Consider the following 27,553-nt stretch of genomic DNA (forward strand, 5'->3'; position numbering starts at 1 on the left):
CCCCCCCCCCCCCCCCCCCGCCATCTGCATCCAGGCAAGAAGACGTGCAGCTCTGAACAGGCCCGGCACAAGGCCCAGCCTCACTCCTCCTGGGCCTCGATTCACCTGCAAGCTCGCTGCTCTGGGGCTCTGGAGGTCTCCCGCAGGGCCTTCCCTCTGGATTCAGGAGGCGTCAGAGGAGAGACTCCCCAGCCTGGCTGGGCCTCCCCGGGCCACCTTGGCCAAGAACCTCCCTGGACCTCAGTCTTTCATCTGTAAAATGGGGTAGTTGGACTTGGCGGTCTCTGAAGGCTCACAGACTCAGGGCTGAGAGGCTTCTGGTTTGATGGAAAAGGAAACTGAGGACTGGAGGGAGCTGACTTGCCTAAGGTCACGAAGGCTGGTAAGAAGCCTCTGAGCCAGGACGGCCTCTGGTGACGTCAAGACTTCCATGGAATCGGCTCCAGTGCCTGGACGAAGCAGCAGAGGGGCTGTGGCCTCCTCCTCTCCTTCCTCTGACTTTGCCCTCTGCCTGGCCAGCTCTTTGCCCGCCACCCCCTTGGTGCCACGTCAGACAGCCCGCAGGGCTTCCCTTGGTTTCTTCATGCTTGGTGGTGCAGAGAGAGGTATGGAGGCAACAGGATGGCATGTGGCTGGGGCTGGCGTGTTCCAGCCATGTCTTTGGACTTTGCCCCGGTGCCCACTCCTGGGGGGAGCCTCCCCAGCTTGCCCCTCCTGGAGCTCAGCCCCCAGGCAGTCCTGCCAGACTACCCACATGGGCTCCAGAGGCCCGGGGTTCAGACCCGAGCTGTGCCACTTGGGACTCGTGTGACCTCGCAGAAGGCCAGGAATCTCTCCCTGATTGTTTCCTTTTTTGTCCAGTGGGAAAAGCCATCCCTGGCCCAGCTGGCTGCCCGGGGCCCCCTCCTTCCACCCCAGCCAGGCTTCAGGATCTCACCAGGAAGATGCTCGTTACCTCGGTGCCCGTTGGCATCCCCCTCACTGCTTACATCCCCCTCGGCTCCTTCTACGGACCTCTCCTGCTCCGGGCTGGGCAGAGGGGGCTCCCAGAGGCACAAAGAAAAGGCTCGGGAGCAGATGCCGAGCTGGCCACCTGTCCTGGGGCTCTGCTCCCAGGAGCTGCCCCCGGGGATGCCCCTTCCCTCGGGCTCCTGCAGGCTCAGGGTCGGAGAGGTGGCCTTGGCTCCTTCTAGCGCCACGAGATTTCCTTTTCAAACAAAACAGAAGATGCCGAGAAATCGTCTCATCTCCAGCGAAGAGCAGCCTGTGCCTGCGATCCGGGAACTGGGGGAGCCTCGGGGCGCGGATCACCAGGGAAATGGTGATGTTGTGACCCTGCCCCATTCCCCCACAGTGGTGGTCGAAGGACGGCGAAGCCTCCTTTGGGGGGCCTTTGTCCGCCCGCTCCCCGGCTCTCTCTTTCGTCTGCTTTGGAGCCCAAGGATCCCGCCTGGTCCTCGGTGCTGTCGGGAGAGGGAGGTATCGTCGTCCCCATTTCCTGAAGAGAAGAGCGAGGGTCTGAGGAGGTGCCTCTCCTGGCCCCCGATGCCATGGTGGGGAGCCTCCCCGGAGATGCCTCGGCTTCATTCCGTTTCCCAGCACGCCCCTGCAGATGGAGGCAGGAGACGCGAGAGTGGCCGGACCTTTTCCTAAAGGGGGCCCCAGAGCTGGTCGCTGTGTGGCCACTGAGCCCAACCCCCCATTTCATGGAGGAGGAAACGGAGACCCAGGAGAGGAAAGTGATGCCCATGGAGTCACAGGTGGAATTTGAACCCAGATCTACACTGCTTCCTGTGTTGTTGTAAAAATGTAAAGGGAAAGAAAGGTCACTGGGAGCCACCAATGCTTCCTGAGCAGGGGAGTGACCCAGCACTGTACAGGTGAGGTGTGGAGAGGGAGGCCTGGAGGCCTGGAGGAGGCTGTCCAGAGCAGGGTGGTTGTCCATTGGGAGAGGAGGCATCTACAAGAAGGAGAGCCAGAGACAGCTGGGGAGAACAGGGGCGCCTTCCGTGAGGGGAGCCGGTCATGCTTCCTCCCTTCCTGACCATGAGCCGGACCTGGCACTGCCTTCCAACGCTGGTGCTGGGGAGAAGGAAGGGCCCCCCAACCCCCCACTCTAATGAGGGTGTGGAGCTTGGCTCGCCTCTGATGCGAGGCTAATTAGAGGCTTACAAGAGGCAGGCAAGCCGGGGAACCCAGCCGCCTCAGGGAGGGGCCGCTTGGATGGCTGAAAAGAATTCCTCCTAGTTAAAGACCCGACCCAGCCTCTGGCCGCCATCTGGAGGCTGATGACATGGGGGGGGGAGCCCTGAGGGGGATACCGCATGTCATTCCCCAGGAACTGCCATGGCTCCCCATTGCCTCATGAATCGCGTTCCCTGCTGACACCTAAGGCTGACCGTCGTCGTCTAACATCATGCTGGCCTTCCAGCCTCTCCTCTGTCCCTCTGCTCTGGGTCTCTATCTTCACTGCCCAGAGCCTGGACTTGCCCCTGTGCCTGCCCTCCGGGGACAGCATGCTCCCTCTGCCTGGAGGGACAGACTTCCCAGGTCAGCAGAGATGGACCTCTGAGCTTCTAGTCCAAGCCCTGCATTTTACAGCTGAGGAGACTGAGGCTGACAAGCAGAGGTCCGGCGTGTGGCAGAGCCAGGACACAAAGCAAGCTCCCCCTCCGCCCTGGCCCTGGGGTCCCCCATTCTCTGCCAGCTGGAGCCCTCTCCCTGTGCCTAGCATAGTGCCCCGTATGCAGTGGTGCTCAATGAGTGCTGGACTCATTCAAATTTGCTTCTTCTCCTGGTCAGTCCAGCCAGTGAGCTGCCACACGAGATCCTAGATTTGGAGATGGCAGAGAGCGCGGTGGGGGAAACTGAGGCTCAGGGAGCCCCAGGACTTGTCTTGTAGCCCTCCAGATGGCGACTAACCAAGCTGGGATTGAGCTGGGGCAGCTCCTGGCAGAGAAGGTTCTTCCCAGCATCCTCCATCCCCGAGTTGGTGGGTGCCCCCCGCGCCCAGCTCAGAGCCTTTGTTCTTGGGCTCGTCTCCCAGGCCAGAGGGGGCCAGAGTTCCCGAGCTGAGACATTTGGGAGGAGCGTCCAGAGTGCCCCCTCGGACCATATAAATGCCCCCCCTTAACCCCAGCCCCCCAGACCTGTGGGAAGTGGGGAGGGGGCTCCCCAACACATCTGGGGTTCTCAGGTTCCCATTGGGCACAGACGAGTCCTGGGATGGGAAGGAGGATGGTGAGGCCAGGCTTGGCTGAGCTCCGAGGAATTGTGCTGACCAGCCTTGGCCCCTGAGGCCCTTCAGGGGGAAGGTGGGAGACCCCAGGACCCCATGGTGCCCAGGCAGCCCCCTCTTTGTCCAGGCCATGGGGGCCCCCAGGCTCCTCGGCGCGTTCTTCTCCCAGGTGCCACAGGGATATTCCTGAAAGTCGCATTTGACCGTGCCACCATCCTCCATAAGCTCCTATGGCTCCTGCTGACCACTAGGGTCACTTGTGGACCCTCTGCTGGACGCTGAAAGGCCTCCCTCCTGGCCTCTGGGACCTCCCATCTCCCATCTCGGTGCCATTGGGCCACAAATGCTGCCCAAGAGTCCTGGGTTCTCTAAAAGTTCAGCTTCCTCTTACATGAAGTCCCCCCAGATCCCTCCTCATCCCGACCTTTAGCGCCCGGCCATGGGGGTCAGGCGACTCGCCCAGGGTCCCCCAGCCGCCTTCTTTACGGCCTCCCTCTTGTCTGCAGGCCTTCGGACAGGCTCACACCAACCACAAGAAGGTGGCGGCGGACGGCGAGAGCCGCGAGGAGACGCTCATCCAGGAGTCGGCCACCAAGGAGGAGTACTACGTGCGCAAAGTGCTCGAGCTGCAGACCGAGCTGAAGCAGCTGCGCAACGTCCTGGCCAACACGCAGTCCGAGAACGAGCGCCTCAACTCCGTGGCCCAGGAGCTCCGGGAGGTAAGGCCGCCAGGGAGGGCTTCCTGGAGGAGGAGGGCGGCCGGGGAGGCAGAAAGCACCGGCTGGGCCAGGCTGGCCCTGGGCGGCCTTCCTGGGGGGCTGCCCTCGGGGGGACCCACCTGCCTGTGAGGAAACCGAGGCCCCAACAGGGACCACCCCGTCACGGGGGACGTCCGCCACGGTGGTTCCGAGGCCCCTCAAACTCCACGGCTCGACCCTTTAGGTCAGGATGGGGGACCGACTCACATGAGGCAGAGGGATTCTGGGAAAGGCCAGGGCCAGCCCCTTCTCCCCTGGGGCAGGTGCCGCCCCAGCAGCCCCCACCTGGCCAAGGCCCCCTCGGCTGCCCCTAGCCTCTGGGCAGGCCGGGCAGGCAGGCTCTTGGCGGAGGCTCTCGGCATAGAGGCCCCTCTCCCAGCCTCAGTTTCCCCACCCGCAGACGGCTGGCGCGGACGAGGGGAGATCCGGGGCCTTTTCTGGGTCTGAGTTTGTTCTATGAACCAGCAGCATGGGGGAGCCTGGGCTGGGCCCAAGAGACTGCGAAGGCCACCCAGTCAGGAGGCCGAGGGGTGTTTGGGGGCTCCAGGGGGACCGGCATAGGCAGGGGCCCCACACATACCCGTCAGATGGGGTCAGGAGCCTGCTGGGACTCAGAGGAAGCCCCTTTCTCTGGGCTCGTTCCTTCCTCGCAGCCGCTCTGCCAACCCCCAGGGGCCCCAGGAGGACAAAAGCCCCAGTCAGGCCCCTCGAGGTCCCCCGGACATGCTCTGTCAGCCAGGCAGCTTGGCAGCGCCCTAAATGAGGACGAGGCCCACCAAGAGCCTGGTTCTGCCACAGCAGGCCAGCCAGCCCCGCCGTCCCCCCAGAAGAGAGACTCGGGGCACACAGCCGGAGCTCTGCCCGGAGCCCCGAGCTTCACGGGGCTCCCCCAGCATGGGGCTGCCCCCCCGTGCCAGGCCCCCAGCACAACTGCCTCCACGGAGAGGCCTTGCCTGGCCTCTCTGTCCTCGGAGCGGAGCCTCCCGGCCGGACATCCCAGCTCTGAGAAGGGCCGCCTCTCCCCGGGACGCTGGCTGAAGGAGCCCCACAGCACAGAGCCGGGCCCCCACGGGCGTCAGGCGCCGGCCTCCCCGCCTCTCGTTTACGGTCTGGAGGGCGGCGGGCGGCACCCACAGACACCAGTAAACGAAGGCCGCGCCTGGGCACGGCAGATCAGGGCGGGCATCCCGTCAGAGGCAGCCCTGGACGGGGCGGAAGGTCAGGCGTCCGAGAGGCCCAGGGGCCCGGCAGGAGGCCGGATCGAGGCCGAGCCGAGGGGAGCCCCTGGGGCAGAAGCCGATCTCGGCTCGAGGAGCATCATGTGCTCGGCCGAGTGGAGGACGCTGGGAAGCTCTTGGGCCACCTCGCAGCTCTGCGTCAGACGCTTCGGGCTTTGGCTGCCCGCCGCGAGGCTCCGGCATTAGGAAGACGCTCCCGGAGGGGCCGGTTTGTGCCCGACGTCTGCCGGCCGAGCTTCATCACAGGGGCCTCCGGCCGTCGGCCCCTTCCCAAGAGGCTTCTCAGCGCCAGCCGGGACTCCGTCCTCTTCTCCGCTTTGGGGTCCCTCTCATGCCCGTGGCCGCTGCTCAGACGCCAGCTGCCCCCCAATTCCTCCTCTGCTGCCCCCCTTCCTAATCCGACTGCCAGAGGGACGAAGGCGGCTCCTGTTCCGGGGTTTTTCCACAGGCACCTCCTGGAGGCGGCTCCCGGCCTCCTTCCCTGCCCCCGGCCTGGCTCGGCTGCTTGGCTTCCCCCATCTGGTTAGCCAGTTCGCTGCCTTTGGCCCCCACCCCAGGCTGTGCCCTGCGCCATCACCCCGTCCGTCCCAGGCACAAGACCCTCCGCTGCCTCCCCACACTGGCTGCAGTGTGGCCCGCTTCAGCCTCCCCCCTTCCAGCGTTAGCTGGAACATCCTTTAACATTTTCAGAAAGGCGGGATTTGAACCCACAGCCCAACGGAGCTCTCTGGGCCTCCTGCCCCAGTCAGCCTACTCAATCCCTCGTCCCCCAAATGGCCCCTGTTCTCTCCCGCCCCCCATTGAAATCTTCCTGTGCTCGAAGTCTCTCTGAGCCCCTGAGGTCCGCGTGCCACATTCCCATCCCGGCTTCCCCTGCAGAGGCCCCAGGCTGCTGGCGCGTTCATTTGACAGGGGAAGAAACTGAGGCACAAGTGGTGGCGCCAGGAGTCCAGCATCCCAGGCCTCTTGGCAGGCAGGCAGCATTAGGGCTGAGGAGGGGTGCTGGTCAGGCCCCCAAAGCTGGGACTCCAGAGGACGCGCCATGGATGGCTTTTAATCCTTCAGATCAGAGTCCAGCCTCTGAGGCTCGGAGAGAAGAGCTTGAAGCCTCCACAGCCCGAGGAGAGCCACGTCCACGGAGGACCACTAGAGAGGGCAGTGGGGGCACGTGCAGGGAGAGCAGAAGGGATGCTTGAAGCGGGAGAAGGCGAGGGGACGCCGATCACTCAAACAGTGCCCTTCGCGAGGTCGAGGATGAAGTCCATTTGGGACCTGCCAGCTTGGCAGTCTGGGGGACGGCGGGGATGGAGCCCCGAGGTCTGAGCAGGTGGGGAAGGGCCGTGTGGACTGGGGAGTGGGCGGCACAGACACACTGCCATCCCCGAGTCTGTGGGAGAAGAGCTCCCCGAGGGGGCCCATAGAGAGCAGAGGGGCGAGAGGGAACTGCAGAGCGCCCGCCTTTAAGGGCGGACAGGAAGAGCCAAGAAAGCGGTCTTGGAAGGAGGCCAGAAGACCCGAGTCAGCGAGGAGGTCCCAGAGGAAGGTCGCGGCGCTGTGGGGAGAGAGCTGGAGGCTGACCCCCTGGCCGGGGGGAGGTGGATGGGGTGACTCAGGCAGGGGTTGGGCTGCCAGGAGAAATGGGGAAGCCGCAAGCAAGATCTTGTGAGGGATCCAGCGCAGGCTTGGAAGGAGCATCCGCAGACCACCAATGGCTGTGGAACTGTTAGCAAAGAGACCAACGAGAGGCTCTTTTAGGCCCTTTTGTCTTCCTGGCCTTCTGGAAGCCGGACGCCGTCCCTCCAGGCCCCGGCAAGCTGCATGGCCAGAATTGCAGTGGAGGAGAGCTCACTGTCCGCTTACAGAGTGCTTCTTGAAGCCTTTTGTGGTCATTTGAACAAATAAACGGAAATGCCTTTTACTGAGCTTTTTAAACAAATCTTTACTTTCCCCCTTAGAAACAATAGGGGGTCCAAGGCAGAAGAGCCTTTGCGGTTGAGGTGAAGTGCCTTATCTAAGGTCATACAATGTCTGAGGTCAGATTTGAACCCAGTCCCCCCCATCCCTCGGCTGAGCTTCCCTCGTGCCCCTTGTCAACTTGGAAAAACACAGAAGCTAAAGTAATCGGCAAGACCAAGTCTGTAATCAGGACAGGACTCAGCGCTGAATTCCACAGAGCCAAAGGCTTGGGACGCTGCAAACAGCGTCTCCAGGAGAATCTCCGCCAAAGAGGGTTCTCCAAAGAATAATGGAAGTTGGACTGACAGCGTTGTGGGGATCGAGTGTCCCAAACATCTACTGGCGGGTTGTAAGCAGGCCTGGGAGAGAGGCCGAGCACCAGGGACTGTCCTAAACTACAGTGGACACAGAAGGACGGCTCCGGCCAGGGGCCTTCCCGGGAACCCGTCTCCACTACAATGGGGGGACCTCTGAGACAAAAAGGGGGGCTGAGGTTTGAGCATTTCCATCACTCCAATCTGGGACACCTGGCGGTCCCCTTGTTCAGTCTAAGACAAAGTCAGTTTGGGACTTCCCTAAAGGCAAGTTCCCAGGGGACAGGGGCAAACTCGGGGCTCCCCCAAACCCAGTTAGCACCCTTAATAAGCTTTTCACATATGCAAAACATATATTCAGCTGTACCTGGCCCCACGCCTGCCGAATAGGCTTCTGGGACAAAAAGAACTGTTAAGCCAGCCCCAGTCAGAGTGGAAAGAGATTCCTCTTGACTGAGGACGTGGAGTTCTTTGGGCCCAAGATTCATCCTCCATGTCAGCCGTCCCTGAGCCTGGGGAAGAGCTGAGCCCCCCAGCCCCAGCTGCCACCCACACCGCGGGGGGCCCTGGCTCCCTTCCCCGGGCACAGCAGCTCTTGGCTCCATGTGCTGCTCTTTCCCCGACAGACCAACCAGAACGTGGAGATCCAGAGGGCACGACTGCGAGATGACATCAAAGAGTACAAGTTCCGGGAGGCCCGCCTGCTGCAGGACTACACCGAGCTCGAGGAGGAGAACATCAGCCTCCAGAAGCAAGTGTCCGTCCTGAAACAAAACCAAGTGAGTAACCGAGGGCTGCTGGGCACCCTGACCCTTGCTGAGTGGCTGCCCCCTCCTCTTCCCTCTCCCTCCCATGGCCTGCCCCCTCCTTGGCCCCCCCAACTCTGTGGTCCGACTAGGGAGCTCTGCTTCATTCCCCGTCTCTCTGCAACCTTCTTGGCCTTCTCTTCCCCCTAAGAGCGAGCGGCTCTATTTAGCCCTGAGTCTCAGTTAGGAAAAATCTGAGAAGCAAAAGTCAGAGCCTGCGTATGTCTGGAGGCCTCCGAGGAGGGTCGGGGCAGCCCACCGCCTGGCCCACTTTGGGTGTTTTTTCCCACTTGAAGGGGGATTAACCTTTTTCTGCTTGGCCCTAGGGAGCAGAGCCAAGGGCAGGGGGCAGAAGTGGCAGAGAAGACGGGAGCTGGGTGGAGGAGAAAAACTAGCCAAGAGAAGGCTGGTGGACCCCTTGTGGCAGGAGCCACAGAAGTGAGGATCCAGGGAGGGCTAGCGGGGAGGCTGCTGAGAACCCTCTAGGAGCAGCCCCCAGCCTAGGAAGAAGGGGATCCCACTCCCCGGCCCTCTCCTTTCTCGTTCCTCGAGCCCTGGACCTCTGGCCGGCTCTGCTGGCCTGCCCTGGCAAGCGACACCTAGCGTGGCACACAGAGGCAGAAACCCCCAGAAGGGCCAGTACCAAGACCAGGGCTCTGCCCGCAGGGGCCAAGGCACGGGCTCCCTCCTTTACGCCCAGAATGGCCGTGCTGGCTCCCCGCTGGCCCCCAACCCACGGATTCCATGCATTCTCGGGGCCTCGCCAGGAGCAGACACGCAGCCTCTGCTCGATGGTGCTTTCGGTCCGCAGATTCCTCTGGTAGGAGGAGGTGGCAGCAGAGGGCCACGAGGGATGTTGAACCTTTTTTCTCTCTGTTTTCCTTCTCAGGTGGAATTCGAAGGCCTCAAACATGAGATCAAGCGCCTCGAAGAGGAGACGGAGTACCTGAACAGCCAGCTGGAGGACGCCATCCGCCTCAAGGAGATTTCCGAGCGCCAGCTGGAGGAGGCGCTGGAGACGCTGAAGACGGAGCGCGAGCAGAAGAACAACCTTCGCAAGGAGCTGTCCCACTACATGAACATCAACGACTCCATGTACACCAGCCACCTCAACTTCTCCCTGGACGGCCTCAAGTTCAGCGACGAGGCGGCCGAGCCCAACAACGACGACGTCCTGGTCAACGGCTTCGAGCAGAACGGCCTCAGCAAGACGGCGGCCTGCGACAGCAACAAGACGTCCACCCCCAAGAAGGAGGACGGCTTCCCCCCGGCGCCCAGCCTCGTGTCGGACCTGCTCAGCGAGCTCAACATCTCAGAGATCCAGAAGTTAAAGCAGCAGCTGATGCAGGTGAGGCAGAGCCCCCGGAGGGCACCCCACGGCCGCACGGCCGTGCCTCGAGCCCCGGAGCCCCGCTCGGACCCACAAGTCTCTTTTTTAATGTCTCACTCCTTATTACTTTAAAGTCACCGTTGCGTGCTTGCTTTTTAAGCAATTCTTTATTTCTTTATAATATTTTTTCCTTTTAAAATTTTGAGTTCCAAATTCTCTTCCTCTTTCCCAACCTGTCCCACCCCACTAAGGCAAGCAATAAGTCAGTCATCCGTGTCAAGTAAGGTCACCTCCACTTTCTTTTTTTTTTTTTTTTTAAGCCCTCACCTTCCATCTTGGAGTCAATACTGTGTATTGGCTCCAAGGCAGAAGAGTGCTAAGGGTAGGCAATGGGGGTCAAGTGACTTGCCCAGGGTCACACAGCTGGGAAGTGTCTGAGGCCAGGTTTGAACCCAGGACCTCCCGTCTCTAGGCCTGGCTCTCCATCCACTGAGCTACCCAGCTGCCCCCTCACCTCCACTTTCAAAAGCCTCCCGGTCCTACCACCAATCCAACCCTTCCTTGTACCGTAGACGCAGTTAAGAAAAGCAAATCAATATGGTGGCCGTGTTTGGCGACGTAGGCTCGTCTTGCACCTGGCGCCCACCACCTCTCACGGGCACACACGCTATTCTGGTGCCCGGCGGTCACCATTGTCTGGTGTGGGGCCTGGAGGAGCCCAGGGGCTTCATCACCGAGTGATGAGTGACTGGAAGCGTCTTGCGTGATTTCCGTGGGCCTCGGCTTTCTTGCTCATAGCTGCTCGCTGTCCTCGGCCGTCATGGCAGTGACCCGACTCTCAGGTTCTCCAGAACCTTTTCTGTCACCAGTACTAGGTCCTAACCAGTGAGGAGGACCAGAGAGACCTCATTCTGTTGGAGTCAGCCCCTACTGGGTGCCTGGCCTGAGCATACGGTGTCAGAAAGCCAAGAAGGGGGCTCAGGGATGGCATCAGTAGCTCAGAGGAGCCACAAGGGGCTCGTGGAGGAGACGAGGCTGAGCTCGGTCTTCAGTGGCCCAAGGATCCCGTGAGGTGGAGGGGCGACCAGGTAGATGTTCCATGCAGGCAGGGGACCCTACGAGTAGCCTCCCTGGGGCTGCAGAGCTTAGGGTGAGGGACTCCCCGTGGATGGGGCTGATGTGCTTGGGCATGAGGGGCCATAAGAGCGCCCGGTGACACTGAAAGGCTGAGTGACCTTCTCAGTGACCTTCTGACTGCCAAGGCTGCCCCCTCTGCACCCCATCGGGCTGCGCCTCCTCCTGTCGTCCCTCTGTCGGCCTCGTGAGGAGGCAGGACGAGCCATGGGCCTCCCGCATGCAGAGTTTCTAAATAACTGTTCAGAACTTCTGTTTAGACTCCCCCCACCCACCCGAGGGAAGGCCGGTGGGCATCGTCTTGCTTGCTTTGGGCCTGGGGTCCAAGGGCCTGCCGTGTTGCTTCAGAGGGAGAGATGGGGCACTCGGCCATCTGAGCCAGTGTCTCCTGCCCTCGAGACCAGCCAACTATCCGCCAGAGAATGACGGTCCGGTTTTATGCTTTTCAGATGGAGCGAGAAAAGGTGGGCCTCCTTTCGACTCTGCAGGAGTCCCAAAAGCAGCTGGAGTCCACCCGGGGAGCCCTCTCTGAGCAGCGGGAGAAGGTCAGTCGTCTCACCGAGAACCTGACGGCCATGAAGAAGCTCCAGGTGAGCAAGGAGCGCCAGTCAGCGCTGGACAACGAGAAGGAGCGGGACAGCCACGAGGACGGGGACTACTACGAGGTGGACATCAATGGCCCTGAGATCCTGGAGTGCAAGTACAAGGTGGCTGTGGCGGAGATGGGCGACCTGAAGGAGGAGCTGAAAAGCCTGAAAAGCAAGTACGAGGAATGCGAGTCCAGGTACGAGGAGGAGAAGGGCCGCTATGAGACGGAAGGCCAGGCCTTGACCGAGAAGATCGTGCTGCTGGAGAAATCCAGCCGGCTGGACCGGGAGCGCCTGGCCAGGCTGGAGAAGGAGCTGAAGAAGATGAGCGATGTGGCTGGGGAGACCCAGGGCAGCCTGAGCGTGGCCCAGGACGAGCTGGTGACCTTCAGCGAGGAGCTGGCCAACCTGTACCATCACGTGTGCATGTGCAACAACGAGACCCCCAACAGGGTCATGCTGGATTACTACAAGGAGGGCAAGGGGGGTGGGCGCATCAGCCCCGAAGGCAAAGGGAGGCGCTCGCCCATCCTCCTCTCCAAGGGGCTCCTGGCCATCGACCTGGGCAAGACCGAGAATGGAAGCGGGGACAGCTCACCCTCTCCTGGCTCATCCCTGCCATCCCCTGTGCTGGATCTCCGCAAGGAGCCCATGAACATTTACAACCTGATCGCCATCATCCGGGACCAGATTAAACATCTCCAGGCTGCTGTGGACCGCACGACCGAGCTCTCTCGCCAGCGTGTGGCCACCCAGGAGCTGGGACCTGTAGTGGACAAGGACAAGGAGGCCCTGATGGAGGAGATCCTGAAGCTGAAATCTCTGCTGAGCACCAAGCGTGAGCAGATTGCCACCCTCAGGACCGTGCTGAAGGCCAACAAGCAGGTGAGTCCCTGGGGGGGCTACGAAGGGGCGCACGTACTCTGTAGTTCACGATGGGGACCTGTTGGGGCCCTTGACTTTTCCCTATAGACTGGACATTCCACACGCCTTGGGATTCTGAATAGGACCAGAACTGGCCTCTGCCCCCAGCTGCCTTTTGAAGGATGGATGGCTGTGGGCATCTTTGGCACCTGGACCCACTGTGGACGTGGGGCTTAGGTGATGGGACGGGCTTAGCTCCCAGCCTTCCTGAGGGCATCCAGGCTCTTTCTCCTTAAAGCACAGACATGGCGAGCCTTAGCCGCTTGGGAAAGGGAATGCTGGGTCGTGGAGTGTCAAAGAGTGTATGTTTGCATACAGTTTAGAAAGGGAGCCAGAGAAGTTTGCCTCAGTTGCCCCCTCGTCTGTGCCACTTCTTCCTTTGGCCTCCTTTCCCCTGGGTGCTCAGCGCCTTCATGACCCTCTGTGCCATCCCTTCCATCCCCCATGGTCTGAAGTGTCTTCACATGCTCACAAACACTGGTGTTTGTGGGAGATGACGCCATCTTTTGGGTCCTTTGCAAAACACCTTGCCACCAAACCAGAGCCTTGGTATCTTACCCTAAAGGAGCCATGAGGAGGTGAGGAGGCCTGGGCTCAGAGGTGTCTTCCCAGGCTTCTCTGAATTCTCCTCATTCATCCTTTCTCACACTAAGAAAGGCAATGAATGCCCTTATGATGTTCCCATTTAGAATTTCCAGTGGAGCATCTCCAGTGTTTCTAGTTGTCTGTTTCTCTTAGTTAGCCAAGAAGCATTTCTTAAGGGCCTGCTATGTGCTGGGCACCATTCCACCCAATAAGCCAAGCCCTACTTTTTTTTTTTTTTTTAATTTTTTTGAAAGTTTATTTCTTTTTAAATATTTTCCCAAGGTTACATGATTCATGATTTTTCCCTCCCCTCTTCCTTCTCCCGTCTCAGAGCTGACAGGCAATGCCACTGGGTTATTCAAATGTTATCACTCAATACCTATTTCCATATTGTTCATTTTTATAATGGAGGAATCTCTATAAAACCAAAACCCCCAGTCCTAGACCCATATAAACGAGTGATAAGTCAAATGTTTTCCTTCTGCATTTTTGCTCCCACAGTTCTTTCTCAGGAGGTGGAGAGCTTCTTTCTCCTAAGGCCCTCGGGATTGTCCTGGGTCATTGCATTGAGGCTAGTAGCAAAGTCAGTTACATTCGATTGTGCTACAATGTATCCGTCTCTGTGTATAATGTTCTCCTGGTTCTGCTCCTTTCACTCTGCGTCAGTTTATAGAGGTCTTTCCAGTTCACATGGAATTCCTCCAGTTCATTATTCCTTTCAGCACAATAGTATTCCATCCCCATCATATACCATAATTTGTTCAGCCATTCCTCAATCGAGGGACACACCCCATTTTCCAGTTTTTTGCCACCACAAAAAGCTGCTATAAATAATTTTGTACAAATATTTTTCCTTTCTCTCTCTGTGGGGTACAAATCCAGCAGTGGTATGGCTGGATCAGAGGGCAGGCAGTCCTTTAAAGCCCTTTGTACATAGTTCCAAATTGCCCTCCAGAAATGGTTGGTTCCATTCACAACTCCACTAGCAATGCATTAGCTTCCCAATTTTGCCACATCCCCTCCAACATTTATCATTTTCTTTTACTGTCATGTTGGCCAATCTGCTCTTTTGATTTGCATTTCTCTAATTAGGAGGGATTTCGAATGCTTTTTCATGTCATTATTGATAGTTTTGATTTCTTCATCTGAAAACTGCCTATTCATGTCCTTTGACCATTTGTGGATTGGGGAATGCAAGCCCTACTTTTAAATATGCACATTGAAAGAAATGCTGCCTGTACTCTTTGTGTAATCTCTGGGAAGAATGTTTTGTCTTCCCTTGGGTTGGGGGCAGGCAAGAGGGAGTGTTAGAAACTCTCCTTAAATGAAACCAAACAAGCATTTCTTAAAGACCTTCCGAGTGCCATGAGTTGTACTCAGCACTGGGAATAGAAAGTGAAGAACATGGCATCCTGGCTCTACCCTAAGGAACTGTCTCCCATTCTGTTGGTTAGAGGAAAAAGAAACAAGATGGTGGTCAGAAAGGATCTGGTTTCTAAGACAGAGATGGCAGAGAGTGAAGCCAGTGTAGACAGATGTGAACTCTTCTATACTTGTTAATATGATGACTCAGTACCCCCGGGAACCCCTTTGGAACTCGGGTCTCCTCAGTGACACAGCGCGGTGCTTCTTCCATTCTTGATTGAGTGTTTGGGGCTCTCCAAAGGTTAAGTCCTAAAAGGAGGGACACAGGCTCTCTTGGATAGCAGAGAGGCATGAGTGCCTGAAATGGTCTTTCAAGAGCCAGAGGAATTGGGGCAGGGAATCCGGGCCAGGAAGCTTAGGCACCCCCTGTTGATGGTCACCTTTGGAAGCTTTTTTTTTTCTGTCAGAACTTGTTCTTCCTTTCCCATATTCAATAAACTAAAACCAAACAAAGCAGAGTAAATAGAGCCAAAGCGAGCCTGGGCTCTGGAGTGTGTGTGAGTGAGAGCCCTCCAGGTTGCTACTTAGTCAGAGACCCTGGATCCAGTCCTGCCTGATTCTCCTGTGTGACTTGGAACAAAGCCCTTCCTCTCCCTGGGCCTCAGTTTCCACCACCTGTAAATTAAGGAGACTTGAATAGAAGATGGCCTCCAAGGACCCTTCCAGCCCTGATGCAGTGCTCAGAAGAGGCAGGAGCAGGTCATTGGGCAGCTCCAGACACGAGAAAGTCATGCATTTGCTCAGTCTCCTAAGTCTGGCTTGAGAGAAGCCTCATAATCCATGAAAGATGGAGGAGGGCCAGGCTGGTCAGTCCTGGGCCATCTGAGCACAGGATCTGCTGCCCTAGAAGCTGAGCCTTCAGGCAGTTTTCACCAAGGCAATCACACACACACACACACACACACACACACACACACACACACACACACACACGAGTTCCTGGAATTAAAGTCCTTTCTCTGACCTGTCTTAGCATTTCCGGAGAAGTGGGCTTCCTGCTAGGAGATCTGCCCTCCCTGGAGGCCATCGAGCAGAGGCCTGGGTGACCCCACATCAGGCAGGTTGGAGGGAGGGCCCTTTGGGGAGTGGGGTAACCCTGGCTGGATCCCTTCTAGCTTAAAATGCTGTGAGTCTTGGGCCTCTCTTTGGGCCCCCAGGATCAAAGGTACTCAAGCTTGGGGCCAGTGTCATTAGGTGCCTGCTGGCTAGTGGGGTCCTGCCTGGCCTGGAGGGGCAAGAAGAAGCTCATGGTGGGGAGTGGGAGTCTTTCCTAGAGCCACAAGCCATATCACTCATCCCCATCTCTCCTCTCCTCGGTCATCCCCAGACAGCTGAAGTAGCCCTGGCCAACCTGAAGAGCAAATACGAGAACGAGAAGGCCATGGTGACGGAGACCATGATGAAACTCCGAAATGAGCTGAAGGCCCTCAAGGAAGATGCCGCCACCTTCTCCTCCCTGCGGGCCATGTTCGCCACCAGGTAACACCCCCCTGGACCTCCTGACCCTGTGGGCCATCCCCTCCAGGCCACATAGCCGCCCGGGGAAGCCTGCCTTGTGTTTATGAAAGGCATTGAGTATAGCAGAGGAATGAGCCTGCAGAGAGGAAGGGAAGAAGGAAATCTGAGAAAAGAAGTGGGAGACCTTCCCAGGCTAGGCTCTGCGGGCGTCTCCTTGAGCTGGAGGAGATTCACCTGCTGCCCTGCAACTGGACCTTCAGCAGGGGAGGAAAGGGAAGCCTGGTCTGAGCCCCCACTGTGGGTTGGCCTCATTTTCCTCTTTTTCTGTCTCTCTTGGCCCTTCCTGAGCCAAATTGGGGTGCCCAGGAGACTCGCCACTAGCAGATGGGAGGGTTTCACCCAGATAAGGGAGAAAGCCAGGTGGGAAGGGGGTGAGAGAAAGGTCCAGCCAGGAGAAGTAGCTCACCCTCTGGTGCCAAGGCAGGAGTATTTCGGGGTTGCTTGTCTAATCCTCCTGTTCTCACATTCCAGTTACTTGGGCAGGTACCAAGGGGGAGCCTTCCTGCCTGGCGTGTCAGGGGATCCCATATCTGTAACCCAAGCACGGAGGGTGGCGAGAGCCGTAGGGAAGCCCGGGATCTCACGATGGGGTGGAGGGCAGCACGAATCCGTGCCGGGTCCAGAGGCTCAGAGGTGGCTCTTCCTGCCACCCCCACCCGAACAGTCTCTGCCCTGAGGGGGCAACGCTCTCTGCCTTCCCTGGGCCCGCCATTTTAGCGTGAGCCTTTCTGATCCCAATGTGACCGAGGAGTACCTTGGAGTTTCTTTTAAAAGAGAAGCATTCTTGGGATTCCTCCAGATCACGGGACCCTAGATCTGAGCTGGAAGGGACCTCAGGGAGGATGGCGTCCAAGGCCCTCATGTGGCCCAAGAGGAGACTGAGTCTGAGAGAGAGAAAATAACTTGTCTAGAGTCAACCAGGCAGTCAGCGAAAAGGAGGCAGGATTTGAACCCAAGTCCCATGACTCCAGAGCCAGGGCTCCTTGCTAAATAACTTGCCAATAATCACAGAATGAGGAAGCATTAGAACCAGTGGAGGGCCAGGCCAGAAGGGTCTGTAGAAGCCATTCGATCCAAATCTGACCCCTGCATTTTCTAAGCGAATCATTACGGCCAACAACGGCGCTTCAGTGTTTTCTCACCCTGGTCCTAGGGCTAGGCCTGGTTAGTGCAAAGAAGTAAGCCGGAAATGCTTCCAGTTTGGTGGAAGCCATAAGGCTGGTTCTGGACAAAAGGTGTGTACAGAGAAGTTGTCCTGCCGAGAGCAGCTCCAGAAAGTAACTTGGGGGGAGTCACAAAGCGGGGTCTTCCGGTTACTTGTTCCCTGAGTCGTCCACCAGTGTGCGTGAATACTCACACACAGTCACATTCACCACCGTCACCCACACTCACACTGTCACCCACACACAGTCACACACAATCACACACTCACATACTGTCATACACAGTCACACACTTGTACTCACAGTCACACTCACCACACACACTTATATTCACACACACAATCACACACAGCCATATACTCATACTAATACACACTGTCACACACAGTCACACTCATACTATCACCCATACACAGTCACACACTCACATACTGTCATACAGTCACACACTTGTACTCACAGTCACACTCACCACAGTCACACACTTATATTCACACACAATCACACACAGCCATACACTCATATACACACAATCACACTCACCACTGTCACCCGAACACAGTCACACACAGTCATACAGCCACACTCACACTGTCACACACACACAGTCACACACTTATATTCACACACTGTCACAGTCACTCACCACTGTCACACACAATCACACACTCACATACTGTCATACACAGTCACACATTTGCACTCACAGTCACACTCACACTGACTCACATAGTCACATACTTTTATTCACACATACACTCACACACAATCACAGCCACACACAATCATACAGTCACACCACTGTCACACACAATCACACTCATACTGTCACACATTGTCACACTCATTCTCACACTCACACTCTCATACACAAGCTCACAATCACACACTCACATGTATGCTGTGAGTGCACGTGTGGAAGACATTTCAGTGACCATTTTCTGTCGGGTGAGTTGAGTTCGCTTCCAGCCAAGGCTCTGTCCGGGGAACATGGCGACCCGTCCGGCCTCTGGGAGGCCCCCTCAGCTGACTTGTTTCTCATCAGTGAAATGGGGAGAGTCGAGGGTGTGCTTGCATCGCTGCCTCTCACAGGCCAGTGTGCTGGGCACGAGGGAAGCCTGGCCGGCTCTCTGGTTTTTAGGAAACGGTTCTCCCAAGATGGACGTCATTACTAGTGTGGCCTGGAGCAAGCTGTGGGATGGACAGAGCTCTGGGCTTGCGCAGGAATCCTGCCTCCTACACTGCCTCTCTGCAGGGCCCTGACACTCGTGAGCCTCAGACTCGGCCCTGCTCCCCTGGCCCGGCTGACCTTCTCAGTCTCTCCATTTGGGTCTCTGGAAACGCTAAATTCACAACCGAGAATGGAGAAGCCGCTCCAGCCTGGCCCTTTGTCCAACACTCTGCCGGCTTCTGCCTCCCCCTGGTGGCCATCAAGGGGACCCCCTCACTCTGGAGGGCCCCGCATCTAACCTGGCCTGATGTTTACTCAGCCAACACCCCAGACTTGGGGCCCTCCTGCAGTGGAATGGGCTGCCCGAGGGCAGGGGGGTCCCCCAGAAGGTCTCCCAGAACAATCATCGTCATAGCAGCGTTTAGAGAGCACTTTAAGCTTGGCTGACATGGCCTCCTTCCGTCCTCTCCACAAGCCTGGGAGGTCGCTGCCCTTCTCCCCATTTTACAGATGGGGAAACCGAGGCAGATGAACACTAAGCATTGGGTGACTTGCCCAGGGTCGTAGCTAGTGAAGCGGCGGGCTGGGTTTGAACGTGGTCTTCCCGCCTCCAAGTCTTGGAGTCAGTCCGGCGTATCGGCTCCAAGCAGAAGGCTGGGAAGGGTCTGAGGCCTGCCTGGAACCCAGGGCCGGCCCCCCCTCCTGACGCTCCCCCCACCTTTGTTGTTGCAGGTGCGACGAGTACGTGACGCAGCTGGACGAGATGCAGCGTCAGCTGGCGGCGGCCGAGGACGAGAAGAAGACGCTGAACTCGCTGCTGCGCATGGCCATCCAGCAGAAGCTGGCGCTGACCCAGCGGCTGGAGCACCTGGAGCTGGACCACGAGCAGGCCAGGAGGGGGCGCACCAAGTCCGCCTCCAAAGGCAAGAGCGGCCCCCCGAGCGTAAGTCAGCTGCGGTCCTGCGCGGACAGGCCCGAGGGGGCCGTGCTCAGCGGCCAGGCATTCTGCAGCGAGAAGTATAAGATTTACTGTGACTAGGGGGGGCCGGCGGGCCGCGGCGCTCTGCGACTCTAACCCCCCCTCGTTGTCTGCTTCCGCCACTAACACTCCGGAGGCTTCGCTCGCCGCCTCGCTGGGCCCGCCGCTTCCCGGGGCTCCGCCGGGAAGGGGCTCCCCGTGTTCTTTTCTATAAAAGAGTGTCCTCGAGCCGGGGCCCCGCCGGCGGCCCCCGTAGTCTGTAGTGCACCGAGCGGCCTCCAGCCCGGCTGACGGTGCGCAGCAGGGAGCCTCCGGGGCCTCCAGGGAAAGATGCTCCCTTGGCCGGGGGGTCTCCCAAACAGGCACCGGGGGGGCCAGGAGGGGGGGCTCCTGGGTGGGTCTGAGAGAGAACGGTGGGTCCTGGCAGCGGGGCGAGCTGGCTCCCCGCTGACCCTCCTCTGGGTCAGGGAGAAGAAAGAACCCTTTTTAAACACACGCACACGCACACGCACATGCACACGCACACGCACACAGGCATTGATTACACAAGCAGCACCCGTTCTGGGCTTGGCCGAGGACACGCTTGGTCTTGTGAGTGGCGGCTGCGAGCCCCTCAGCCCTTTCAGATGCTCCAGAGGTCCGTTTCCCAAGAAGCGACACAAACTCCAAAAGGACTGACTTCCAGGGCGGGTGCCTGGAGGGACACAGGAAAGGCTTGGCGGGCGCAGGCCGGACCCACGAGGCACGGGTTCGGCTTTTCTTTAATTTAAAAAAAAAGTGCCTGACGGCCGCCTCCCTTCCATGGGAAACCCCGCGTGCTGTCTCTCTCCGGGCAACTGGAGCACCCTAATGAGCAGGAGCAGCCCGAGCCGTTAGGGCTGTTGGGGGGTCCGGGGGGGGGCTGTCTTTTCTTTTTCTTTTTTTCAGACTCAATTCTGCTTAGAAAATAGATGAGTTTAGGGCCGGGTTGGGGTGCGAAAGCTCAGTTAGAGTCTTCTCCTTCGCTCATTTTCATGAACTTTTCATGGGCGTCTGCTTTGCCTCTGAGCAGCTTCTGTTCTTTTGGAAGCGCAGCCCCGATTCTGCTGCTGTACCGTCTCCCCGGGCCCCCTCCTCTTCTCACCCCGCTCCCAACGCCAGCGGCCCCCCTTTTCCTCCTCCTCCTCCTCAAGCAGCTGCTTCTCCCCAGGGATTGTTTCCCTTTGGAGCTGGAAGCTGCTTAAGACTTTCACCCACACACACGCACGTGCACACACACACACACACATGTGTACACACACGTACACACAGACACATGCATGCACGCACGCACCCCCAGACAGCCCTGTCGGGCATCTGCCTCGACAAAGCCCAGGGAGAGATTTCAGAGGTCGCGCTGCCCAGGAGGGAGGCTTTCGGGGTCCTTGAGATTTTTAGAAAAAGGGATCAGTGTTATTGAGGGGCCGACCGTCCTGGCAGCCGGCGGGCACCCGAGGCGACGGGACCATCTCTGGACCCCATCGGTGGTCGTCGCTGCCCAACCCCATCCTGCGTCAAGGCTTCTGCCAGATGTTTTCGGTTTGGTCCAAACCTGAGATGCTCGGGGCACCCGGCGGGGACAGGCTCGGTCCGTGCTGCCAGCCTGAGCCGGGGGTGGCTTGTCCGTTCTTTGCTCTTTGCTCCGGGGCTCGCTCTGTGTCCCGGCTCTTTGGGGACGTTTAACCTGGGAAGTTTCTTCAGCCATCACCTACCTCCGCGAGCAGCTCCTGTCGTTGGACCTCGGCGTTGGCCCGCATGACCCACGCTTCCCTGCATGTTTTTCCAGAGACTGTTTAGCTTCACTGACAAACACTTCTGATGCTTCTTCCCAGCTGGCTCCTCCTCCAGCCTCACCATTCAGTCCTTGTAAGAAAGCTTTCTTCAGCAAATGGCAAGCCCCAGCACAGACCCCGGCCCGGCCCTCTCGGTTTTCAGTGCTCGCGCAGCCCCGACCCCTTGTCTCAGGGGCTGCCCTCTAACAGACAGACAGACAGACAGACGTTGGGCCCCCTCCACCACCACACTAACCCGCTCTTTAGCTGTCGCAGCACTATCAGTATTAAGATGTCGAGCCTCTTAGCAGGATGAGTAACTTGTTTTTTTCTAACACGATTTCATTTTTCCCCCCATTTTCAGCTGTAGAGTAGTACCTGGAGACGGACTTGGCCTTCAGTGCCCTCGGTCAAATTGCAGCTTTCTTAAACCGCTCCTGCTGCTGGCTAACCCAGCCCAGGGAGCTCTGGTTGCCCAAAGGAATGGACACAATCCCAAATTGCCACCCTCTCTTTTTTCTTTTTCTCACGAATATACTGCCTGTACTCGGTTTCTAAGTTGCATCTCCTGGTCGCTAAAGAGAAAACCTGCTCGCGTGGTGTGCCGAGACCTCCGCAGGAAGACCGTGTAACGAGTGCTGAAGACGCCAGCCCCGAGGCTGCTCCTGACGTGTTCAGACTGGGGGGGCGGGGAGCCGCCGGGGAAGCCACCTTCGTTGTTCACTAAATTCCTTTCTTCTCTGATTGTTAAACCCGTGCACTTTCGATATTTTGACATTGTATTCGCTTCCTTGATTCCTCCTGTAGAAAGGGTCTGTGTGCTGCTCATAGGTCTCCATCAGGCTTTGCTTGTGCGTGGCGATTTCTCCGGAGGCACGTGGCAGACGTCGGTGAGCTTTGGGGGGGGGTTTTTGCTCTAGACTGTGTTTAGCTGGGAGCCCCGGGCCCAGTCGGGCGGCTCGGCTAAACCCTCTTACGTGCTGTTCTCGAGCAGCCTTTTTTAATTCGGAAATGTTTATGGTTTCTGTTTTAAATGACTGATTTTTAACTTCCATGTTCATTAAGAAATCCAGGGTATTCCAATTCTGGGGTTTTTTCATATTGTATTATTATTCTTAGGAATAGTTCAATGTAACAAGGAGAAAACTTGACTTTGCTCTGGTTCATTCAAACAGTAATAGGCACTTGGAAAAGACCAACGGAAGCGACTCGAGCAGTAAGTAGTGTTACCCGCGAGGTCCAGACACTCTGGATTGGAGGAGGTCGTGAAGCATGACTGATTAACAGAATTTTCTACAACTGTACCAGTGAAATTCCAAATTGGAATTGTTTCGTTACCTCTTTTGTTCGTTGTGCCAAATTGTGGTACATTTAGAAAGAAACCTTCTCAAGTCGTCCATTATAGGGTGTTCAATTTCAACGCCTTTTCGTTAATCATTGTTGCCAGTAGTGCCTTTGCTCATTTGAGGGAGAATCCTGGGATATCGTTTAGTCTGGGGAAAGGGGGGGGATCCGGGACGAGCTGGTGGGGAATGAGTACAGTTGTGCGGCAATAACCTCAGCTCGTCGGCTTGTGGCGGTGGGTCTCTTCACGGCCCGCGAGAGAGGAGAAATTGTACCAAATTCTGTTAGTCGGTGATACTTCACCACAAGGTTCCTGGCAAATTCAGGGGTCGAGAAAGAAAAAGCAAACACAAAACATTGAATACGCTTTGGGAACCAACCAAACGGACTCTTTGGAACAAAGAAGCAGGCTGGAGGAGGAAGGACACTCCCGGCGGCGGGTCCGCTCTCGACGTTGGCGGCGGACATGGTTTAGCCATTAGTATTCTTTGCGATTGTGAAGGCGAGATATTAATATCTTCTCTTGCATGTGGTATCTAATCATTGTAATTTCAGGAAACAGAAACGCAAAAAAAGAACCCCAACAAACGTCAGGGGCTTGGGGGCCTCCGGGCGTCTGTTGAGGATAGTGGGATGAGTGATTAAATTGGTACTTCTGGAGGAAAAAGAACCCATTTTTTCCCCTCAAAAAAGTACAAATTATAATAATAAATAATAATAATATAAGTGGCAGGAACAAATGAGTTCTGTTTGCTGGAATAAACATTCTTATTCCTAGATGTGGGGGCTTCTCTATCTTCACCTTCTGTTACAGTATTGATTTATACGAAATATTGTTGCATTTAAAATAACTTCATCTGTCTATATGTGGGTATTTATTTGAAATGATGTCTACGTACTGTACTCTGTTCTCTGTGCATTACCCTTAGCGGCGGATTATTGGTCCTTATTTTAAAGTCATATGCATGTATTCCTGCCAAGGAACCTTTACACAGACCCCAAGGGGCAAAAACGTCCTCATTCTTTTGGGGGAGGGAGGCGAAGAATGAGGACGAGAGCTCGTAACAAGAGTATAATTTTCAAGATTGGGTAACTCTCCGTTGTCTGGGGGGGTGCAAAAGTATGACTTTTAAATTAATCCAAATGCAATATTTATAGGAAACAGCCGGCCTGTGTAAAGAGTCACGTTGGCAGTTATCAATAATAAAAAAAATTTTTTTAATGATTAAAATGTGTCTTGGTGTCCATTGTGACTGTGTTTTCTCTTTGGAGTTCTGGTCTGGAAGAACCTTTGAGAAGTGGGGTTTGACCTTGTATGAGCCTCTGGATATGGAGGTGACCTGAGAGATCATCCAGTCGTTACCGCCCATCCACCTGGCACCATTTTCCTCATGGTTCTCGCTGGAGGACTTAGAAGACTTCTTATGTACAAGAGGTGCCCACGTCGGAAAGAAATATTTGCCACTACATGGAGTCTCCATCCCAGTGAGCTTCCAGATCCATGTGGTGGAATAAGGAAGGACCCCAAAGGAAAAGAGAAAATCAGTTGTTCTTAAAAGGAAGCGGGGGGCAACTGGGGGAAGCTTTCGTGTTTTATTGCTCCCTTTTGCTTTTCCATAAGTTATTTGAACACAGACAGCCCCGTTCCCACCCACCCCACCCCCAACTCCACACACAAGAGACTTCTTTGTAGTCAAGAAAAAGACAGTTAAGTAAAAGAAACTGATCCGTGACCACACCTGATGGTGCATCTAACACTCATTGGATGAAAGGGTTTAGAGCTGGGAAGGACCTGCAGGGCCATCCAATCCAATCCCCCTTTTTCCCCCACACAGAAGGAAACAGGGTAGAGCAAGGAAGGGACTTGCGCAAGATGATGTAGGTCCTTTGTTAGAGTCAGAATTGGAACGGAGTACTTCTGGCTTCAGTGCTTGTCAACTACACCCATGATCCAGCCCCCGCCTCTTCGCTGAAACGAGGAATTGGCTGATTCTAATCACTGTTTGGTTTCCTTCATTTATAGAATCATGGTGATTAGTGCTGGATCCTTCTATTTCTCCTCAGGTCAACTGCATCAGCTCTTAGAAGTCTTCCCATGCTTCTCTGAATCCTTTGTCCTTCCTTTGTTTTAGCCATTCCCCTTTTGCTACACAGGCACCAGCTTTGTCATTCGGTTCTTTGCTCTCCCAGAAAGAGGAGGCTACCAGAAACGTCATGATTTGTCTCTGTCTGTCTGTCTACCTATCCATCCATCCATCCATCCATCCATCACCTATCTGTCTGTTGGCTTCTAGAGTTATCTATCTAGATATAGATGTCCTCGAGCTCCTTTGGAGCACTGGCCCGGGTCGTTTTTTTTAAACCCTTACGTTCTGTTTAAGTAACAATTCTACAACAGAAAGGCGAGGGCTGGGCAGACGGGGTTAAGTGATTTGCCCAGGGTCACGCAGCTAGGAAGGAAGTGTCCGAGGCCTCACTTGGGAGCGGGCCTATCTGGAGATAGATCCATGGAGGCCACAGCCTTCCTGGTGTGGATGGAGGGAGGGAGGTGGTGGTGGCTCCTTAACCACCTTCTCAGGCTCCTCATTTCTGACCTGCTGCCCCAGATGAGGAAAGAGTTGGACATTTGAGAGCAGGCAAGGACAAATCTCCATCTGCCTACCGTGCACCATGCGGGGGAGACAGGAGAGCCGAGAGCAGGCGGAGCGATGGTGCTCATCGTCCCAAAGAGCTTGTTTCACTGAGCCTTTCCCAAATGGGTGCGTGTCCAGCTGCCATTTGGTGCCCAGAAGCACACACATCCCGGGGCCAATCACCCGATTCCCATCTCTGGGAATTTACTTCCAAGCGAATATCAATTCCAAGTATGGGGGGTTTCCACTGGCCAAGATGAGAAAGGAAAGAGCCTTTGCTTCTCCCTCAGGTAAATGAGGGATGAGAGAGAGAGGGAGAGGGAGGGAGGGAGGGAGGAGTGGGGGGGAAAGAAAGCGCCCAGGAGAGCATTGGCAGTACATGGCACCAGAGTGCAGCCTTGAAGGAACTGGAGATGCTGAGGAAGGAGAGCTTTCTGGGCATGGGGAGAAAGATACGCACACATGGGGGTGGTAAGAACAGCAGGTTAAACCAATGGTCTGGTTTGGGGGGAGGGGACTGATGTGAATTAAGACTTTAAAAAGTAGGTTTGAAGGGTAGCTGGGTAGCTCAGTGAATAGAGAGCCAGGCCCAGAGATGGGAGGTTCTGAGTTCAAATGTGAGCTCAGATACTTCCTAACTGTGTGACCCTGGGCAAGTCACAACCCCCATTGCCTATCCCTTACTGCTCTTCTGCCTTGTGACCAATACACAGTATTCCATCTAAGATGGAAATCAAGAGTTTAAAAAAAAAAGATGGGGCAGACCTTAACTATCCAATTGCAAAGTCTGTGTTTTATCCCCTGAGGAGTTTGGCACAGAGAACTGGCACTGTGCACAGGAAGATGACTTGGAGAGAAGGCGGGCTAGAGGCAGGGACCCCCATCAGGCACGAGGGAGGGAGCCTGGCTCCAACCCTGCAGCTCTAGAGAGGGGCGGTGGGGCCAGGAAATGGAAATTGAGAACGATGCCACCAGGGGGGGCGACCTGGGCCGATGGGGCCTGGGAGAAGACAACGAGCTCCATTCTACTCTGAGGTGCCTTTGGGCCGGCCCAGTGATGGGGAGCAGGCAGCTGGTGTTAGAGTGATTGAGAAATACGTGGTTAGTCACTGCGGCCATGTGAGCTGGCCAGAGAAGAAAGGAGAGGACCCGAGACAGACTTGGAGGACAGCTTCACTCTGTTGAGGGTTATCATTTGCTGGGGCAGCTGGGTGGCTCAGTGGATAGAGAGCCAGGCCTAGAGACGGGAGGCCCTGGGTTCAAATCTGGCCCCAGACACTTCCTAGCTATGTTAACCTCCATTGCCCAGCCTTTACTGCTTTTCTGCCTTAGAACCAATACCCAGTTAAATCTAAGGCAGAAGGTACAGGTTCAAAAAAGAGAGAATTATGGTTTGACCCACTTTGAGGTGCCAGGCTGACCGTAGAGAGGGGCCCTTGGCACCTGGCTTTGAATTTCCTCAACAGAAACTGCCCTCTCCCAAGTTCACAGGGATTGGTCTTAGAGCTGCCGAATCTCGTGGTATTCTCTCCGCTTTCCTCCTCCTTGACCTCTCTGTTGCACTCAGTGCCATTGACCAGCCCCTCCCGGCTGCTCTCTCCACTCTGGGATTTGGGGTCGTGGCTCTCTTGGTTCTATCTACCTGAGCACTTCCCTCTCCATCTCCTTTCCCAGCTCATCGCCTTTGTCACACCCACCGTAGGTTTCCCCAAAGTTCAGGCCTGACCCCTCTTCTCTTTCTCTGGTTTGCTGGCTGATCGCATCAGCTCACATGGGTTCGATGATCGCCTCTTTAGCAAGGATTCCTGGGTCTGGCCATCCAGCCCGATTTCCCCCCTTAGACCTTCATGTCACCATCGCCAACTGCCTGGTGGGAATTTAGTGGCAGCTACGTGGCATAGTGGATAGAGCACTGGGTCTGGAATCGGGAAGATCTAAGTTCAAATCTGACCTCAGACACTAACTGTGTGACCCTGGACAAATCATTTCGCCTTGTTTACCTCAGTTTCCTCATCTATAAAATGAGTTGGAGAAGGAAACGGCCAACCACTCCGGTATCTTTGCCAAGAATACCCCAAATGAGGTCACGAAGATCCAGGCACAACTGAACAATGACAACAGATGGACATTTCGGAATGGTCGCCCCACAGGTGTCTCAAGCTCAGCATGTTCCAAACAGAACCCCAAATCGTTCTCTGTAAACTGTTCCATCTCCCAGACTTCGTCTTATTGTCCAAGGCATGACCAAGCTCCCAGGAATCCCCTTCACAATTTACTTGCTTGTCATCTGTGGCGGTTTCTGTCCCCATCGCTCTCACATCTATGAGCTTCTCTCTGCTCACATAGATCCCACCCTGGTTCAGTCTCTTGTCCCTTCTTGCCTGGACCGCTGGCGCCAGCCTAGTCAATCTTGTGTGTTTAAAGGTTCTGAAATCCCCTTTTCTGACCATTATCTTCCCATCCTTCCCTATATTTTTCCTATAGCCCTACTCTTCATCCACAGTGTGACCTCTACTCCCTTGACCCCTCAATCCTCCCAGGCCATCTCCCTTACACTAACTGCTCACTCTCATCTTGACCCTTTGGTGAACCGATTCGGCCCTCCAATGGCCACCCTTCTTGAATCCCCTTAGCACAATGATGAGCAAACTTTTTTTTTT

General features: G+C 56.2%; 1 protein-coding gene across 2 annotated transcripts in view; it reads left to right on the forward strand.

Moving 5' to 3' along the window:
- BICD2 (BICD cargo adaptor 2) overlaps positions 1-23,491 on the forward strand; it is a 72,549-nt gene extending 49,058 nt beyond the window's left edge. Inside the window, exons 2-8 of one of the 2 annotated variants that reach the window (XM_044679401.1) lie at positions 3,745-3,957; positions 8,131-8,283; positions 9,200-9,658; positions 11,224-12,246; positions 15,623-15,774; positions 18,880-19,090; positions 21,281-23,491. In XM_044679401.1, coding sequence (XP_044535336.1) covers positions 3,745-3,957; positions 8,131-8,283; positions 9,200-9,658; positions 11,224-12,246; positions 15,623-15,774; positions 18,880-19,090; positions 21,281-21,286 — 2,217 coding nt within the window. In that variant the 3' untranslated portion in view covers positions 21,287-23,491. Of the gene's footprint in view, positions 1-3,744; positions 3,958-8,130; positions 8,284-9,199; positions 9,659-11,223; positions 12,247-15,622; positions 15,775-18,879; positions 19,187-21,280 lie in introns of those variants that run through there. The other variant, XM_044678793.1, reaches the window with a different exon arrangement.
- Positions 23,492-27,553: the final 4,062 nt, after the last annotated feature.

Source organism: Gracilinanus agilis, chromosome 1, assembly GCF_016433145.1.
Source record: "Gracilinanus agilis isolate LMUSP501 chromosome 1, AgileGrace, whole genome shotgun sequence".
Classification (NCBI taxonomy): Eukaryota; Metazoa; Chordata; class Mammalia; order Didelphimorphia; family Didelphidae; genus Gracilinanus; species Gracilinanus agilis.